Source organism: Zootoca vivipara, chromosome 16 (assembly GCF_963506605.1).
Source record: "Zootoca vivipara chromosome 16, rZooViv1.1, whole genome shotgun sequence".
Taxonomy (NCBI): domain Eukaryota; kingdom Metazoa; phylum Chordata; class Lepidosauria; order Squamata; family Lacertidae; genus Zootoca; species Zootoca vivipara.
In genome coordinates, this window is record NC_083291.1 from 32,037,062 (window position 1) to 32,054,913 (window position 17,852).

The window sequence follows — 17,852 nt, forward strand, 5'->3', positions numbered from 1 at the left end:
GTAGCACATAGGAAGGGGTTTGTGTCTTAGCAAGCAAGCAAAGTAAGAGAGAAAAGACCTGCTCTATAGATTGGTTCTGAAAGTTCTGTTTTCACACATGGTTTCCCCTTCAGCTAGTGGATTAGTGCCATCAGGTTTTTTCAGTTGAAAAGCATTGTACTAAAGAATCACATTCAGCAGCAAAGCATATGCCCGCCCTGCCCAGGGGGGGCGCACTTCCGGGGGGGGCGGGTGCAGTGGGTGCCCTACCAGTCGCGGGATAGCTGCTCAGGTGCACAGAGCGATGTGTGCGCCCTGCAGCCGGGGGCAGAGCAAGCCACCAATGGTGGACATTTGGTGTGCCCCCCGCCTCCCACTCCCAAGCCTCCCCCAGCTGCCAAAATGAAGGGGGAAGGGGGGAATGCTGCTGGCAAAGCGGCACAGTTCCCCCTTCCCCCAACGGCTCAGGGTAGGCTTGGGAATCGCGGACGGGCAGCATGCCAAATGTCACCCCCTCAGCAAAGACACCCAGGGCGGTCCACCCCTACTGTCCCCCCCCCTTCCTCCACCCCTGATCACACTGCTAGCTCATGTTAAGCTTAAATCAACAGTGTGAAAAACACACAGGAAATAAATATCAGAAAGGGGCAGGATTAGACACGGACACACTAAACATTTTTATTTTTAACTAGCTGTACCCAGCCACGTGTTGCTGTGGCTGAGTCTAAGATTGGATGTGAGGTTCGTTGGCAGGTAATACACAGACAGCAGGCTTGTATTGAACACAGAGAAGACCCCCCCTGCCCCCTGTTTCATAGTCCCCCAAAAAAGACTCCAGCCATCTTCATTGGAGCAGGAGTCACCGGGCAGTCGCTCCCATGGACCTGGCACCCCAACCTCTCCCCCTCTCGCATACCACATGTTCCCGAAAGTACCGCATACTCCTGCCGGGGTCCACCGGGGGAAGACGCAGGATCTGGCCGCTGCCCTCAGAGAAGGAGTCACTGGGCAGTTGTTCCCAGCAGCCTCTGCCCGCTGACATCAGGATCTGGCCCCTGCCCTCAGAGGAGCCACCGGGGAGTCGCTGCCAGCAGCCTCTGCTCGGTGATGCATTTAGTATAGCATGTGTTACTTCGACACCCAGCAGATGGCACTCTGTTTGAAAAAAACAGGGTTTTACCTGCCACAGGTGTGACACCTGTGCAATCTAAGTATATGCAAACACTCCCGTATTGATATGGAACGTTGTGTCAAAATTTCAAACCAATCGGTCAAGAACTTTTGGAGATTTTTGGTCACACACAAACGGACACTTACATTTTTATTTATATGGATCAAGACTCCTTGTGCTCTGCTCCCTCTTTCTTCCTGCCCTCTGCTGGTGCATCACACGGGGCTGGACCTCAGCAGGGGCAGCCTCCTCACCCGCTTTTCAGCAGCCGCGATGAGTTGCCCAAGGGAGGAGGTTGGCAACAGGGAGTTCTTTGCAACTGCAGCCGCTGCTGGAGACAGCCGCCAGTTCATCCTCTTCCCCAAGCGTGGTGGCACTGGCAGGGGAAATTGGGATATTCTGGGGTCAAATCAGAAGCTTTCATAATTCCAGGACTGTCCTGGAAAATCATGACACTTGGAGGGCATGATAGTAAATGGAACAACCTCCTGATGGGATGATAGAGGCCTGCAGAGAGATCAGTTGAATATATAAGGGGTGAGATTATTATTTTTTAGGTAGCCTGACCCCAAGCTGCACATAGATTTTCACACCTTGAACTTAGCTTGGTAGTTGACTGGCAGCCAGTGCAATTCTTCAGCATATCATGGTGGCGACAGTCTGTTTTGGTGAGCAGCCGAGCAATCCGCACTCGGCACATTTTCTGGGCCAAGTCTACAGGCGAAAGGAAATGCTGGTCGAGAACTTTCTGCAGCGAGCCCGGCAGTCAATACTGCTGCTGGCTGCTGCAGGGCGAAAAAGGAGCGGCTGAAGCTTTTGCCCCGGGAACCACACTGAAAATAATGAGCTTTTACTTTAATGTCAGCACCACAGCGCTGTCAGAGGAAACAGTGGCGCAGCTATTTTGAGAAACCACAACAATTTAGGTAAATCATGCAAGTGCATTCAGTTGTGTGTGTGTGTGTTGGGGGAAGAGGACTCTATACATGTTTTTGATTCTGAATTGAATACCTTTTCATATCAGTCTGGTGTGGAGAATAGTGCTGAGTTAAGTCTGCTTCCAATTACAGGCCTTTGTCCTCAAATGTAAGTCTGGCTTTCTTAGGTTGGTTGTGTTGCATGGGGGGGGGGGCTGTGGGGCAGTGGTAGTACGATTATGAGTCTGCTGTCTGCATTTGACGGCTGCGGTGAAAACTGACAGACCCTGCTCTTTCTAGTTGCTACCAGTGGCCTCTGAGAAACAGGTCGGGGATCCTGTTTGATGTCACACTCTTGCTGCTTAATAATAATCATCATAATAATTTATTATTTATACCCCGCCCATCTGGCTGGGTTTCCCCAGCCACTCTGGGAGGCTTCCAACAGAAAAACGAAATAAAATAATCGATTAAACATTAAAAGCCTCCCTAAACAGGGCTGCCTTCAGATGTCTTCTAAAAGTCTGGTAGTTGTTTTCCTCTTTGACATCTGTTGGGAGGGCGTTCCACAGGGCAGGCGCCACCACCGAGAAGGCCCTCTGCCTGGTTCCCTGCAACTTGGCTTCTCGCAACGAGGAAACCGCCAGAAGGCCCTCGGTGCTGGACCTCAGTGTCCTGGCAGAACGATGGGGGTGGAGACGCTCCTTCAGGTATCCTGGACCGAGGCCGTTTAGGGCTTTAAAGGTCAGCACCAACACTTTGAACTGTGCTCGGAAACGTACTGGGAGCCAATGTAGATCTTTCAACACCAGTGTTATGTGGTCTCGGCGGCCGCTCCCAGTCACCAGTCTAGCTGCCGCATTCTGGATTAGTTGTAGTTTCCTGGTCACCTTCAAAGGTAGCCCCATGTAGAGCGCATTGCAGTAGTCCAAGCGGGAGATAACTAGAGCATGCACCACTCTGGCGAGACAGTCTGCAGGTCTCAGCCTGCGTACCAGGTGGAGCTGATAGACAGCTGCCCTGGACACAGAATTGACCTGCGCCTCCATGGACAGCTGTGAGTCCAGAATGACTCTCAGGTTGCGCACCTGGTTCTTCAGGTGCACAGTTACCCCATTCAGGACCAGGGAGTCCTCCACACCTGCCCGCCTCCTATCCCCCACAAACCAGAGGATGTGGTTTTCAGGCAGGCTTGAGCACCAGGCTTTGACTACATAATCCTTCCCCCCACCCGCAAATTTTATTTACACTTTTCAAGTTTATACATTTCACTAGTTTTATACATTTCACTCATTTTTCACTCATTTTTACATTTCAAAACTTGACTATCTTCCCCCTCTTTCTGTGGTTCCTTAAATTTATTTTTAATATCCTCTGCATATCCAAATCAACTTAATTGGCTCATTTATTCATCTACTTTAAATATATACGTACTCTTATAAAACTGCAGGTGATTACAATAACCCTGCCAATTATCTTATCTGTTTACAATTTATCTGCAAATATTCAACAAACCATTTCCATTCTTTTATAAAAAAGTTTGTTATCTTGATTTCTTATTCTTCTGGTAAGTAATTCTCATTGGGTGTGCGGAGAACTCTGAATGGCAGTTTTTAGGGCTGCTGCACAATACGTTTTGAGTGTTAACTTGGGACAGATTTCCAGGGCACTATGTTATTTTCTTGTTAATTGCAACAGTCACGCTAGTTCACCTATGTTTTAATTTTTTTAAAAAAAATCAATTTTTCTTGAATTTTCACTTACAAACTAATCATATCATATCATATCATATCAATTGTTACAAATTATACAAATACATATCTATTAAACCAAATATTATACCGAATCATAAAATTTTTGACTTCCCATGCTTCAAAATCTGAGGATTTTGAGTAAAGATTCTTGCTGCCATTCTAGTCCAGTTCACCTATGTTTTAAACTGTGGTTTATGGGGTGGAAGTGCTTGGCTCCTCCCCTACTGCTGCGCTGCGGGAAGGTAAACCATGGTTTAATTTCCAAGCAAAGGGTCTGCTGGTTTCTCTTTAAGGTTTCCAGACTCAAAAGAGAGCAGGGCAATTAAAGGCACAGAAGTCCTGTCCTCTATTGAGTCTGGCAACCCTACTCAGAACCAGGGCAGGTTCACATGTGGGAATATCTTACCTTCCAAGTCTCGGACTGCAGAATCCGGGACCGGCAGCCGTGTCACACCGGAAGTTGCATCGACACAACTTCTGGTGTCGCTCTGCCCATCTATGGGCACCAAAAATGGCCGCCGCTGACACCGGAAGTCGCGTTTATGCACTTCCAGACATGCGTAGATGCGACTTTTGAAGCCGGCAGTGGCCATTTTTGGTGCCCATAGAAGGGCAAATCAGAAAAAAATGGCCGCCGGCAGGAGAAAATAACGGAGAAAAACGGGAGACGAAGTGAAACGGGGGACCGCCGGGAAAAGGTAAGTAAAATCGGGGGTTTCCCGGGGAAAACGGGGTACTTGGCAGGTATGGAATAATTTCAGAGAGGTTAGACCTAAGCCATGCAGGGCTTCATAGGTCATAACCGGCACTTTGAATTGTGCCTGGACACAGACCGATAGCCAATGGAGCTCTTGCAGCAAGGGAGTTGTCCGCTTCCTATAACCATTGCCAGGCAGCAATCTGGCTGCAGCTCTTTGAGCCGGTTGAAGTTCCCGAGCACTTTTCAGAGGCATGTTGCAGTAATCCAAATGGGGTGTAACTTAGGCGTGTGCCATTGTGGTAGGGCTGGTCCTGCAGTACTCAGATGTAGGCCTGGAGAGTGTGGGAAAGGACGAGGAGGAAGCCTGAAGGCCAGGTGCTGCTGCTGTGTTGTCTGAGCAGGTGGAAGGCCAGGCTCCTCGCGTCGAAGCCAGACTTGGCAAATCCAGAGGCTTCATACTGCTTACCAATCGGAGACGCCGATGTTGCCCATATTGGTGCAAGGAAAAAATAGGTATAAACAGAGAATTCCTGGATGCCAAAATCCAACTTTGGGGCAAGTACTCTTTGGTGGGAGAAACACCAGTGGAGATTTAGTCACAAAATATGCAGCAAACAGTGGAAATATAGGCTGTTAGACCTTTGAAATATGCCCTTCAAAGTGAGTTCCAGAGATTCCCTCTTCTCCCGCCATAGGAAAAAGACCACAACTTTGGTAAGTTAAAATTTTTGCTTGATTTTAAACTCTCTAAAGCTCAGGTTCATGTGCTTCAGAAAGTTCACAGGCAATAAAACCTGGCTTAGAATAAAAGGAGAATAAGTTAAGTTAATTTAGAATTAAGTAGAAAATGATAAAATAAATGCAAGGGACCGCAGAAAGAGGAGGAAGGGAGGTTTGAAATGCTAGAACTATTGTTAAACTATTGAAATGTATATAAATGAAAACTATAAATAAAATGATGTTAAAAATTAAAGCCGGCTTAGTTGCAAAGTGGTGAAAGTTCCTGAATTATTGGTATAGGAACTTAAGAGAGGCTTGTGAAAGCCATGTGGTCTGAGCTGCAGCAACCAACTCAAACCTCTTTACACAATGAGCCCCTCATGTTAACTGAATACAACAATAGGTAGAGGGAAGTGTCCCAGCTAAGCCTGGCGGGACGGGACAGAGCTTACTCTATGGTTTTAACCCCTTCATACATGATTTAAGCATGGTGGTTATATGAGGCTGGTGTCCCACCATCCACCCATATTCCCTTCTGCACTTGATGAAAGCTTTCACAGTTCCAAGAAGTTCGCTGCAGCCCATGAACATCTGCTCTGAACTTTGCTTTCTTTTAGGTGCCAGGCAAAAAACTTTTTCTTTTCACCCAGGCATCTCTCGTTGCTAATTGTGCTTTGATCTGCTGTATGTTTTGTTTATATTGCTTATCATTATTGAACTTGTTTTTAATTTTTCCGAACCAATTGGTAATTATTGACAGAAGGTTGCATATAAATATCAGTCAGTCAACCATAGGTCACCCCAAAACATAGAAACGTTTCGAATAAATAAAAGACACACGCAGAATAGGTCAATGGCACAAGGTGAGAGGGTTTAGCTCCCATCCCCATGTGTCATGACCCTGATCTAATTTGGGCTCCTCCACTTTGATCTTTTGAAAACAAAACTCAGAAGATCCAATCACATCCCTTGCTGTCATATTTAATTTGGCCCTTGCTCCACGGTCTTACCTGTTCAATTGTCTAAGAATCCTCTTTGCACTGTTATGCTGGAGGCAGGCATCATTTGTCCTAGGAAACTTTTACTGGCACTGCTTCAAAATGGACTCGCAGCATCTGAATGGTTTACTGGGGGCTCATCCACACTTCCCCATGTCCTACTGCTTTTGTCCAAGAAAAACCACTCTTTAGTGCTCAATCGGAGCAAACAGCAATGCAGGTTTTCCCCAGATTGCCATTTGTTCAGACCTATCACTAAAGAGCGGGTTTTCCCTCGGAAAGAAGTGGAAAATTGCCGGGACCTGGGCTTTATAGGCCCAAGACGAGCAGAAGGGTGGGTGAGCCCTTTGATACACAAGCAAGGTGCCAAACCAAATGAGCTGGATTCAATCAAATAGCCAGTACAACATGTCCCACTAGTGCAATAAGGGTTTTTCTCCCTTCCTCTCCCACATCAGCTCTGTGTGATCTGAAGAACCCCCAAAACAGCATAGGGAAGGGAGAGATGGTTTGACAACTGGTTCAAAGAACTATCACCGTAGCATGGTGTTGAATTCCACTCAATGTGTGCTCGCCAGTACGTTTCCGAGCACAGTTCAAAGTGTTGGTGCTGACCTTTAAAGCCCTAAATGGCCTCGGTCCAGTATACCTGAAGGAGCGTCTCCACCTCCATCATTCTGCCCGGACACTGAGGTCCAGCACCGAGGGCCTTCTGGCGGTTCCCTCGTTGCGAGAAGCCAAGTTGCAGGGAACTAGGCAGAGGGCCTTCTCGGTGGTGGCGCCTACCCTGTGGAACGCCCTCCCAACAGATGTCAAAGAGGAAAACAACTACCAGACTTTTAGAAGACATCTGAAGGCAGCCCTGTTCAGGGAGGCTTTTAATGTTTAATAGATTATTGTGTTTTATTCTTTTGTTGGAAGCTGCCCAGAGTGGCTGGGGAGACCAGGCCAGATGGGCGGGGTGTAAATAATAAATTATTATTATTATTATTATTATTATTATTATTATTATTATTATTATTCTGGAGAAGAACAATCCTGGGATCCTTGGATGAAGGACAGATATAAATTTAATAAACAACAACAAAAACAACAAGGCTTGGCCCACTTCAGCAAGTTGCCTGCTCAGAATTGGGTTGCCATGTGGCTCCTCATAGGAGGAAATGCAGGTGCGAATTTGTGTGTAAGCTGCTCTCTGGTGGCAGAATGGATCGACCGGGTGAGAGCTTTGGCTGAGCCTGGTCCAAGCAACCCAAGTCCATTCCCCCCCCCCCCAGAGCAAATGTGCACCTTCTGAGTCAGACAGACAGAGAATGGCTTCAACCACCCACACTGTAAGAGGCAGCCTTGGTGCTGCTCAGGCAGAGAGGGAGGTGAGATTGTTATCTTGATGCAGATCACATGGGGACTTGCAGAGCGCAGGGTGAGCAGGGGAGGAAATCAGTCAGACAGTGAAGTGGTGAAGGCAGGATGGGGTGAGAAGCTCAGCAGGAAGCCAAGGTAACTGGGCAGGTGGCTCTGTGTCGTGGTGGAAGGGGAACTGGTTATTGGGGGGGGGGTGTTGCAGAATGAGGGGTGAGGAAGAGAAGTAACAAAATTGGGACAGGAAGATGTACTCTGCACCCCTTTGTTGCAGCAGATCTTGCCATTGATTGGGCAGATACAATTGAAAATAAAACATTTTTTTAAAAAAATGCATTATTCAGGAGAGGCACTCTTGCACTGTAGCACAACAAAGGCAGGGCAAAAACCCAGAACATTTGTGGTGCAAAAAGCTTGCATAACTAATGGATAAATTTCAGCAGGAAGCTATGGGGCATGCACTGATTGGAAAGGAAGCAGTATGTTCACCCCAAAACGTTTGCAGGTGGAAACAGTATTGAAAAGGGGATTGTGTACAGCTGCCCTGATACCATCAGGAGTGCAACAAAAAGGATATCCAGAGAGCCCCAGAGTCAGCCCAGCAAAGCACAACTGAGACTGAATGAAACCCTGCACAAATATGCCCTAAAAGATTTTGCTCTGCAGGTGTTACTCAGCCAGGATTTTCCTTCGGTGGCTTTTTGATGAACTTGTGCCAGACGAACCTGCTGCCCCAGTTCCTGTGGGTCCCATATTCTCACCCTCTGGACACTTCTGCAATATTAAACCAGGGCTGTGGAGCTAGCTGCCTGGAACAGAGCAGTGCCCACAGCAGGGAGGAGGGTAGGAAATGAAAGGCTGGTCCTCTCTCTGGGATGCACAGCAATCCCTGCTCCGAGTGATCCCTGCTCCAAGGCTGGCACCATGCAAGTGGGTTGGGCAGGATGGCTCCCCAGTTCACAAGGGATGTGGTAGGACAGGTTCTGTGGGTCAGGGCAGAGCCGGTTGCTCAAGAGGCAAGCCCCACAATGCCCCACCCATGGCTCTTTGGAGCTAGGCCACAGTCTGCGAGGTTTTGGCAAAGCACGGCGAACCTCCTCTCGATGGTTTCAGACAAGGCAAATGGGCTTCTGTTGATACTCCACTGTCCGCTCCCAGGTTCTGCAAGCCTCAAGGAGCTTAGCTTGCAAGTTACAATTAGCAATTCTGCGCGGCGCAATCTCTTTCATCACAGGAAGTGTCTGGGTATGAGAATGACAGTGTGGGATGCAGTTGGGCTTGCCATCTTATTTTCTGTTCCTGTTGTTAAAGGCGCAGGAGCCTTGCTAGAAAAATGTCCGTGACTGAGACACAGCCGGTGCAGGACAGCATCTCTCAGGACCAGAAATCTCTCAGTTGCGCTCCACGAATGGACAGGGGTGGAATTTGGCTGCGGTAATCCTGCTGCAACACCCACCTGCCACTAGAAAAGGATTGTTCCTTGGTGGGGAAAGCCTACCTTCTTTCCATTGCTCTGAGAAGGCAGGTATCGCTTGTGCTTCCTTGCTGCTCAGGAGAGGGAAACCAGACCATGTGGCTTTGGTCAAACTGCCAAGACAGGAAGGATATTAGGCCATTCAGTAAGAACCAGAAGGTGGAGAATCTGGGCTCACTTTTAGCTTCCCTGTGATATCCTGAAACCTTGCATGGAATACAAGGGTCTTTTGTTGTGGATGCTTTTCCGGAACCTTCTGCATTTACGCTTTTGCTTTTCAGATGGAGGCTCCCCAGAAACACAGGTCCGGAATAGATACGCCGTCCTTGTTGAGGTCCTACAGGTGGCAGACAGTTCTACAGAACGGGGAGAAGGAACCGGAGTTGAACCACGCGACATGGGGCAGCAGCAGCAGCAGCCGGAGGGACAAGTTGCAGAAATGGAGGCGAGTACAAAGCCAGCCAGAGACTGAGCATTCTGAATCTAGCCGTGAGCACCCACAAGCGCCAGCGGCCCCCCAAGACAGCAGAGCTGCCGCTAAAAGATCTGTCTTCCAGAGGGCTTTCTCCACTCCAGCCAAAGTGCCCAAGGCCCAGGAGAGAAGCAGTAAGATGAGTTTAAGGAAGTACTTGCGCTCCGTGTCCCACCGAAGGAACCAGGAGGGGACCCTCCGGTCGGAAAGGGAGACTAAGGAAGCGAGCAAAGGTAAGGCAACTCTGCCCAAAGGCAGTTTTGAGATGGATCCAGCTAGGTTTCTGTGTTGTTTTGAACTAGAAGAGAGCAGACCATACGTGCAGGACAGGCTGGGGGAAGTGGGTAGCTGCACAAAGCTGGTTCAAGGCCCAACGTTGCTCAAAAACACCTTCCACATCCTGTCTAGGGTTCTATCGCTTATGACTGAGATATATTTTGAAAGCATGAAGGCAGTGACTGGTGAAATCCCAGGTGACAATGCAAGGAGCCATGAGGAATGGATGCTTTGGTGCTCTGCATGACTCTGCCTTTCACCCACCATAGTAGACTACAGTGGGACCTCAGTTTGCGACCACAATCCGTTCCACGGAGGTGGTCGCTCGCCAAAGCGGTCGCTCCCCGAGGGCAAGCTTCTGCGTGTGTGCGAAGCGATGATAGAGCACTTCTGCGCACACGGGCACTGCGCAGATCGCTTCTGCGCATGCACGAGCTGCACAGATCGCGTCTGCGAATCCGACGCCACAGAACCCGGGTGTAAACACTTCCGGGTCTGCGGCGGCCGCTCACCGAAGCGGTCGCAAACAGAGGTAGGCGTAAACCGAGGTTTGACTGTAAATGCAAAGTAAAAAAAGTAAAAAAATAAAAGTAAAGGACCCCTGGACACACGGAAACGCCATTTACCTTTCCGCCGCAGTGGTACCTAGTTTTCCTTTTTTTTCTTTCAAAGTTTCAAAAAACATTTTTTTACACACACACACACACACACACTTAAATGTACTGATATGGATTAAACCATAATCCATATCAGTACATTTATGGGGTACCCTGAACCGCCAGACTTCCACCCCCCCACCCCCCTTGGCTTCCATAATTTATCTTCCTTTTTTTGCTGCATCTAATTCAATTTATCTAAATTATTACACTTCGATTTTATCCTCTGTCATTTTAAATTATAAGTGCTATATCAATTCTGCTAACGTTTTTGAATGTTTACAGAGTTCTTTAACATATTCTATAAAGTTATATGCCATTCTTTGTTGAATTTATTATCCTCTTGGTGCCTGATCTTCCCACTCAGCCTTGCCATTTCCATATAGTCCACCATCTTCATTTTCCATTCTTCTTTTGATGGGGTCCTTTCTTCTTTCCATCCCTGGGCAGATAATATTCTTGCCGCTGTTGCCGCATATATAAACAGTACTTTCTTATCCTTCGGAAATTCTTCTCATATTATACCTAATAAGAAAGCCTCTGGTTTTTAAAACAATAGTTATTTTAAACATGTTTTTCAGTTCATTTATAAATCATTTCCCAAAAGAGGGGGGTGGTACCTATTTATCTACTTGCACTGGCATGCTTTCAAATTGCTAGGTTGGCAGGAGCTGGGACAGAGCAACGGGAGCTCACTCCGTCGTGGGGATTCAAACCGCCCACCTTCCAATCCAAGAGGCTTCGTGGTTTAGACCACAGCTCCACCCGCATCCCAATTAAGAGCAAAATAAATGCTCTTAATGTCCATATTTTATTCATGCACAGAACTTGGGTTGTTTTAGCCAAGCTGACACAGCCCTGAACTGTTCTAATTGGTATTAGTTATTACGCGAAAAGAACCAGAGGGAAGTCAATATTCTGGATTAATTTGTCAAGGAAAATAAATGATGTAGTACTATGTCTGGGCCGCCAGTGTCTTCCTCTGTTTCTCAAAGGCTGAGCCTCTCCACCTCTCCAGGAATTTCTCTCTTCTTGCCAAATTCTGGGAAGAATAATGGTTGGTTTTAAACCACGGTTTAGAAACTATTGTGCAATAAGTAAGCAGTTGTCTGTCTTTCATCAGGCTGCCGTGGAAAACAAAAACAAAAAAACTAGCGTGGTGATTGGCCGGGGAGATAGTTAAAAGTTTAGGAAAGTGCAAAGTTCCTCGTCTTCTTCAATTTACCCCATACCACATTTCAGTTTATGTGCTAAATTGAGTGGAAGTAGGATTTTGTTCCCTGTAGGGCAGAAGAGAGGAATGCTGGCTAAACTAAAGACGATACAAAATAGATCTATTGCTGAGCCAGCTAAGCTGAAACGATTGACTGCAAACCGCTTCCGTCCTATTGACACCATTCTGAAGTCAGTGAGGCTCTTGATGCCTGAAAGTCATTTGAGCACATCTGAATGTGTTTTTTGGTTTGATTTACAGGTAGGTAGCCGTGTTGGTCTGACGTAGTCGAAACAAAATAAAAAAAATCCTTCCAGCAGCACCTTAAAGACCAACTAAGTTTTTTATTTTGGTATGAGCTTTCGTGTGCATGCACACTTCAGAAGTGTGCATGCACACGAAAGCTCATACCAAAATAAAAAACCTTAGTTGGTCTTTAAGGTGCTGCTGGAAGGAATTGGTTTGATTCCAACTCTCGAGCTGCAAAGGAAAATCCCTTGACACTCCCTGCCCTCTCCTGCTCCATTGCTTCTGCCAACTGCTAATAATACGGTTTGGGTGAGCTTAGGTCTTCCTCAGGTATCTGTTTCATGCCTCAGTTTGGCTTACTTGTTTGCCCCATGAAAAAAAGTCCACATCGAAACATGCAAACCTTTTCGTTCTGCTGGTGTTGAAATGACGGCCGGAGCAGCTACTTCCCTCACTTTGGCGAAAGGCCTTTCCTACATGACTTGGCGTTCTGCTCCATAAATCTCCACTTGTTTGGTGTGCACAACCCACACTCCCTACCTCAAAGTAGCGCTTTTGTGGAATGTGATTGCAAAACAGCTATGTCTCTGTGTGGCGTATTTTATATCATTTATAATGAGTGACGCATCCTCTCCCTTTGCTGCCGATGCTACTGCTCTGTCTTTTGTTCCAGTTTATATTTTATTATTTTAAGTTTGTTTGTTTTTTTAAAAAGAAAAATAAACTATTTATCTGGTGGTGCTTTTGTGTCGTATGGGGGCGAATACGCAGCCAGTTTTCTTTCCTTTTTAAAGAAGTTTTATTTATACTTTTCAAGTTTACACATTTCATTAGTTTTACAATCAATTTAACATTTCAAAGTTTGACTTCCTTCCCCATCTTTCTGTGGTTCCTTAAATTCATTTATTAATATCTGGTTGCACTGGTATGCTTCCGAACTGCTAGGTTGGCAGGAGCTGGGACAGAGCAACAGGAACTCACCCCATTGCATGGATTTGAGCCGTCAACCTTCCACTCAGCAAGCCCAAGAGGCTCAGTGGTTTCGACCACAGTGCCACCCGCGTCAACCTAGCAGTTCGAAAGCATGCAAGTGCAAGTAGATAAATAGGTACCGCTGCGGCGGGAAGGTAAACGGTGTTTCCATGCGCTCTGGTTTCCATCACGGTGTCCCGTTGCGCCAGAACGGTTCAGTCATGAGGGCCACATGATCCGGAAAGCTGTCTGTGGACAAATGCTGGCTCCCTCGGGCTGAAAGCAAATGAACGCCGCAACCCCAAGGTCGCCTTTGAGAAGTCTCTTTTCATTGGGTTTTGGCTTCTCCCCCCCCCCGCCCTTCCTAATTGCACCCAAACCCTCTATGCAAATTTTGTTTGGGATTGTTAGAGTGGCAAATAATTGCTAGCTGCCACTCAAAGGAGAGGGCGGGGTGGTCAGGGCTGCTGTTGTGGGTGGGGATGTCTTTCAAAGATGATTCTGTGATGATTGGCATGTCAGAAGGAAGTGAAACTGTATGGCACAAGCTTTGCTGTTTTACAGGCACTAACTGCCCAATGATACAGCTCTTGGTAGTAGTGGAAACTGTAGCTCCATGCTTTTCTGCTGCAATTGACTATGCCAGCTTTCCGATCTCTATCTGCACGAAGCCGCACAAGTGTGGGCAGGATCCACCTCAGGGACAGGAGGAGCCTGCAGCCACCCCCTCGTTTCCCTCTGACCTCTCCCTGTGCTTGAGTGGGATAGAAAATCCCAACCACCAGGAGGACAGCTGCAACACACAGGGAGGGCATGACTTTCCGGTGCCCACAGCCTTGCAACTTAATATTTGAAAAGACTGCAAGTGGTGTGCCAATCAACCCAAAACACCAGTATTGCCATTATTTTGCGTGTGTGACTCAGCGAAGCCAAGTTACAGGCTGTGCTACTTTCCATTGTTCATGGCAAATCTAGCGAGGTGACCCCGGCAATAATGGTTGAGCTCAGCCTCCAAGTGGATTTTGTTTGGTCTGTGTTTCTAAGGGATCCCATTAAGTGGGTGATTTGCACTTCCTGGACTAATATGCAGATCCGATGTCCTGCCTTGGTTCCCTGGAGGGACTCACAGAGCAAGGCAGCAAAGCAGGCCAGGTATTGCAGCACCACGGAGAGCTCCATGTGAGCAGCGTGCTCCAACAAAGGTCTAGAGGTGAACAGAGGACTTTTGAGCCTCTGTCCAGCTGGTCACTGCTGGGCTTTGAGGCCATGGCAGAACATCAGTTATCCTTCACACATCTCTGATCCTTTCACACATCTCTGAATCTTAAAATGCACTTCTCTGGACTAAACAAAAACAAACACTGTTCATAAATGCATAATGTATGTTTTGTTGTTTAGTCGTTTAGTCGTGTCCGACTCTTCATGACCCCATGGACCATAGCACGCCAGGCACTCCTGTCTTGCACTGCCTCCCGCAGTTTGGTCAAACTCATGTTCGTAGCTTCGAGAACACTGTCCAACCATCTTGTCCTCTGACGTCCCCTTCTCCGCAGCGGTCCCCTTTTTTTCCCTTTCTTTTTGCATTCCATTTCCTCTCCCCAAGTCTTTTCCCCCCAATTGGTTCAGCGTTTCCATTGTCAAGCCAAGATTTCGAAAACCGTCTTTCAGAGACCCAAACAATACCTTTTAACTAAAGTTTTTACCCCACACCCATTCTTTCCCAAATCCATCTCCAGACCTTTGCCCCCCTTTGCCCCTGTCCTTCCCATCCTACAAAAACCCCACTTCACATTTTAACCCTTCCAGGATCTTCAATTCCATTAGACTTTAAGTCCCTTTGTCTCTCATCTTCTTGTTCTGCTTGTTTTTCTCCCTTTTGGAGGTCATCTTTTGCTTCATCCCAAACAAATTTGTCATAGTCCAAGTCCTCTTCAAATTGTTTCTTATCACCCACAGTCTCAGAGTCAATAATCTCCAAATTTGAATTAACCTCTAAGTCCTGTACTTGGACTTCAATCTCAACTGGTGGTGAGCTGGGATGTTGCCGTTCCTTGTAAAAATCTTCCCATGACAGCAAGTAGTTCAGCACAGTCTCCTGGAAGGCTCGAGAAAGTTTTGTTTTCATACCTCTCGTAACCGCAGATAAACAGGGTGTAGGGAACAATGGGTACTGGAAAATTCCTTTCTCAGACGATCGACTCCATTTTGGCTGTTCTTTTTCTTAGTTCTTAACTCAGTCCCAAATCCATTCTTACTTCCAATTTAAGTAATTCTTTGGCAATTCCAAACAATTTTTCCTGTTCACAGCAGTGCAATCAATCCACCCGGTCTTTTGACAGTTTGACAGCTTTTGACAGCTGTCAAAACGCTCTTCTCTTTAATACCGCTGTACCTCAAGGGGTGCCGGACTCAGGGGCTGAGATGGTTCCAAAAAGTCTTTTTTCCCTCTCGGGTCCACAGTTTCAAATTCTTTTGTTATTCGGCTTAGGATTTTTTTTTTCCAAACGCCTCCCAGTTTCCCATTAGGAAGAGACCAGCTTCCGTTTCTTTAAAGTCTCTCCTATTTTCCAATTAGCAAATTTAAGGTCCAAATCAAAGTTCCACTTACTTCTTTAGGAATCTTTAGTTTCAAATCGGAAGAATCCGCCGCTTGCCAGGTCAGGACTCGGAGCTTCGCTTCCCGGAGGCAAGATGTGGCCCAAAATGGCTCCCGCGGTTCAACCCCGCCGGCTCACGATCGCTCTATTGAGCTCTCGGGCGGCGGGGGATCCGCCAAACGGAGCGGCCGCTGGGCTCCTGAGTCATCGGAACTCTCGATCCGATGTTTTTACGGGGAGTCCGCTCGCTCTGCGGACTTCCCCCCCCCTCCGAGAAGCCAGGGACCTCGGCACGCGAAAGTCCCTGCGTCCTTCTCACCGCCGCGACGAACCGGAAGTTCCCATCTTGTCCTCTGTCGTCCCCTTCTCCTAGTGCCCTCCATCTTTCCCAACATCAAGGTCTTTTCCAAGGATTCTTCTCTTCTCATAAGGTGGCCAAAGTATTGGAGCCTCAGCTTCACGATCTGTCCTTCCAGGGAGCACTCAGGGCTGATTTCCTTAAGAATGGATAGGTTTGATCTTCTTGCAGTCCATGGGACTCTCAAGAGTCTCCTCCAGCACCATAATTCAAAAGCATCAATTCTTCGGCGATCAGCCTTCTTTATGGTCCAGCTCTCACTTCCATACATCACTACTGGGAAAACCATAGCTTTAACTATACGGACCTTTGTAGGCAAGGTGATGTCTCTGCTTTTTAAGATGCTGTCTAGGTTTGTCATTGCTTTTCTCCCAAGAAGCAGGCGTCTTTTAATTTCGTGACTGCTGTCACCATCTGCAGTGATCAAGGAGCCCAAGAAAGTAAAATCTCTCACTGCCTCCATTTCTTCCCCTTCTATTTGCCAGGAGGTGATAGGACCAGTGGCCATGATCTTGTTTTTTTTGATGTTGAGCTTCAGACCATATTTTACGCTCTCCTCTTTCACCCTCATTAAAAGGTTCTTTAATTCCTCCTCACTTTCTGCCATCAAGGTTGTGTCATCTGCATACCTGAGGTTATTGATATTTCTTCCGGCAATCTTAATTCCGGCTTGGGATTCATCTAGTCCAGCCTTTCGCATGATGAATTCTGCATATAAGTTAAATAAGCAGGGAGACAATATACAACCTTGTCGTACTCCTTTCCCAATTTTGAACCAATCAGTTGTTACATATCCAGTTCTAACTGTAGCTTCTTGTCCCACATAGAGATTTCTCAGGAGACAGATGAGGTGATCAGGCACTCCCATTTCTTTAAGAACTTGCCATGGTTTGCTGTGATCGACACAGTCAAAGGCTTTTGCATAGTCAATGAAGCAGAAGTATAGCAGAAGCAGAAGCAGAAGAAGTATATAAAATGCCCCCCCTATATAATTAAATCTTCTTTTTTACAATCAATCAATCAAGACTTTATTGCGGCTATAAGCCCATATAAACATAAAACATGAAGTTACAAAAATAGACATAAGCCACCAGAGACCAAACCACAGCTATCACAGAAAAACACAAACACGATGGTATTGAAGCTGTAATCAAAGGGAAAGATGACAGAAATCTTAATGGTCATGTAGTTGGCCACTTTGCCTTTTTTTGGGGACAAAACAGAGTTTAGAAACCTTGCCACCTGCAAGGTTATGTAGGAATCATTGTCTTGCAGGAGTAGGGCAAGGTGTGACTCTGCTGGCGTACCGACAAGTTTCTGGGTTATTGGTCTTAGTAGTTTTGCCCGAACATCACTGTGCAGGGGGAAAGTAAAGATTATATGATGGCTGGGCCGGCTCTAGGTAGAGTCCCGGTGGCGCGGGCTGCCAGGGCGGTGGGCCAGGAGGCCGGGCGCTGCGCGGCAAAGCCGCGCGGAAGCCATACTGTGCCTTGTGAGGGCGGGGGCGCCGGAGCGATCTCCGCCCCTCAGCGCCAGGGCGCGCGACCTGCTCGAGACTGCCCTGTATGATGGAGGGATTCTGTCGACTTATTATCACAATCACATAGAGCGGAAACAAGGCCCTTGGAAAATCTATGTCTCAAAACATTAGACGGAAAAGCATTAAACCTCGCTCTGGTGAACGCAAATCAGTGGGAAGCAGTGGAAAGGGAGGATAGGTATGATGGGGCATGGTGTATTGGGGTGATGCCAATGTTCCGAGGCAAACAGACTCCCCCGCCCATCATGTAATTATGTTGTAACTCAGAATCGTCCAATTTTTGTTTGATGAGTCTTTTTGCAGAAGCAAGGTCTAGTTTTAGCGAATCTGAGGGAGAAATTCTGAAAAACAAAAGTTTGGCATGGATTTTACTGATCCAAGGGCTTGTAAATTCATTGCGCCAAAGACACTCAACAAGATAGTGGCTTTTTTTTTTTTTTACAA

The 17,852-nt window shown here is 47.1% G+C and overlaps 1 protein-coding gene across 5 annotated transcripts in view; it reads left to right on the top strand.

Annotated features, from left to right (window-relative positions):
* The first annotated feature begins 1,053 nt into the window (after window positions 1-1,053).
* The window catches only part of RASAL3 (RAS protein activator like 3), a 48,220-nt gene continuing 31,421 nt past the window's right edge, over window positions 1,054-17,852 (top strand). The window contains exons 1-2 of one of the 5 annotated variants that reach the window (XM_060269208.1): window positions 1,054-2,236; window positions 9,357-9,780. In XM_060269208.1, coding sequence (XP_060125191.1) covers window positions 9,357-9,780 — 424 coding nt within the window. In that variant the 5' untranslated portion in view covers window positions 1,054-2,236. The other 4 variants (XM_035141101.2, XM_060269206.1, XM_060269209.1 and 1 more) reach the window with 4 other exon arrangements.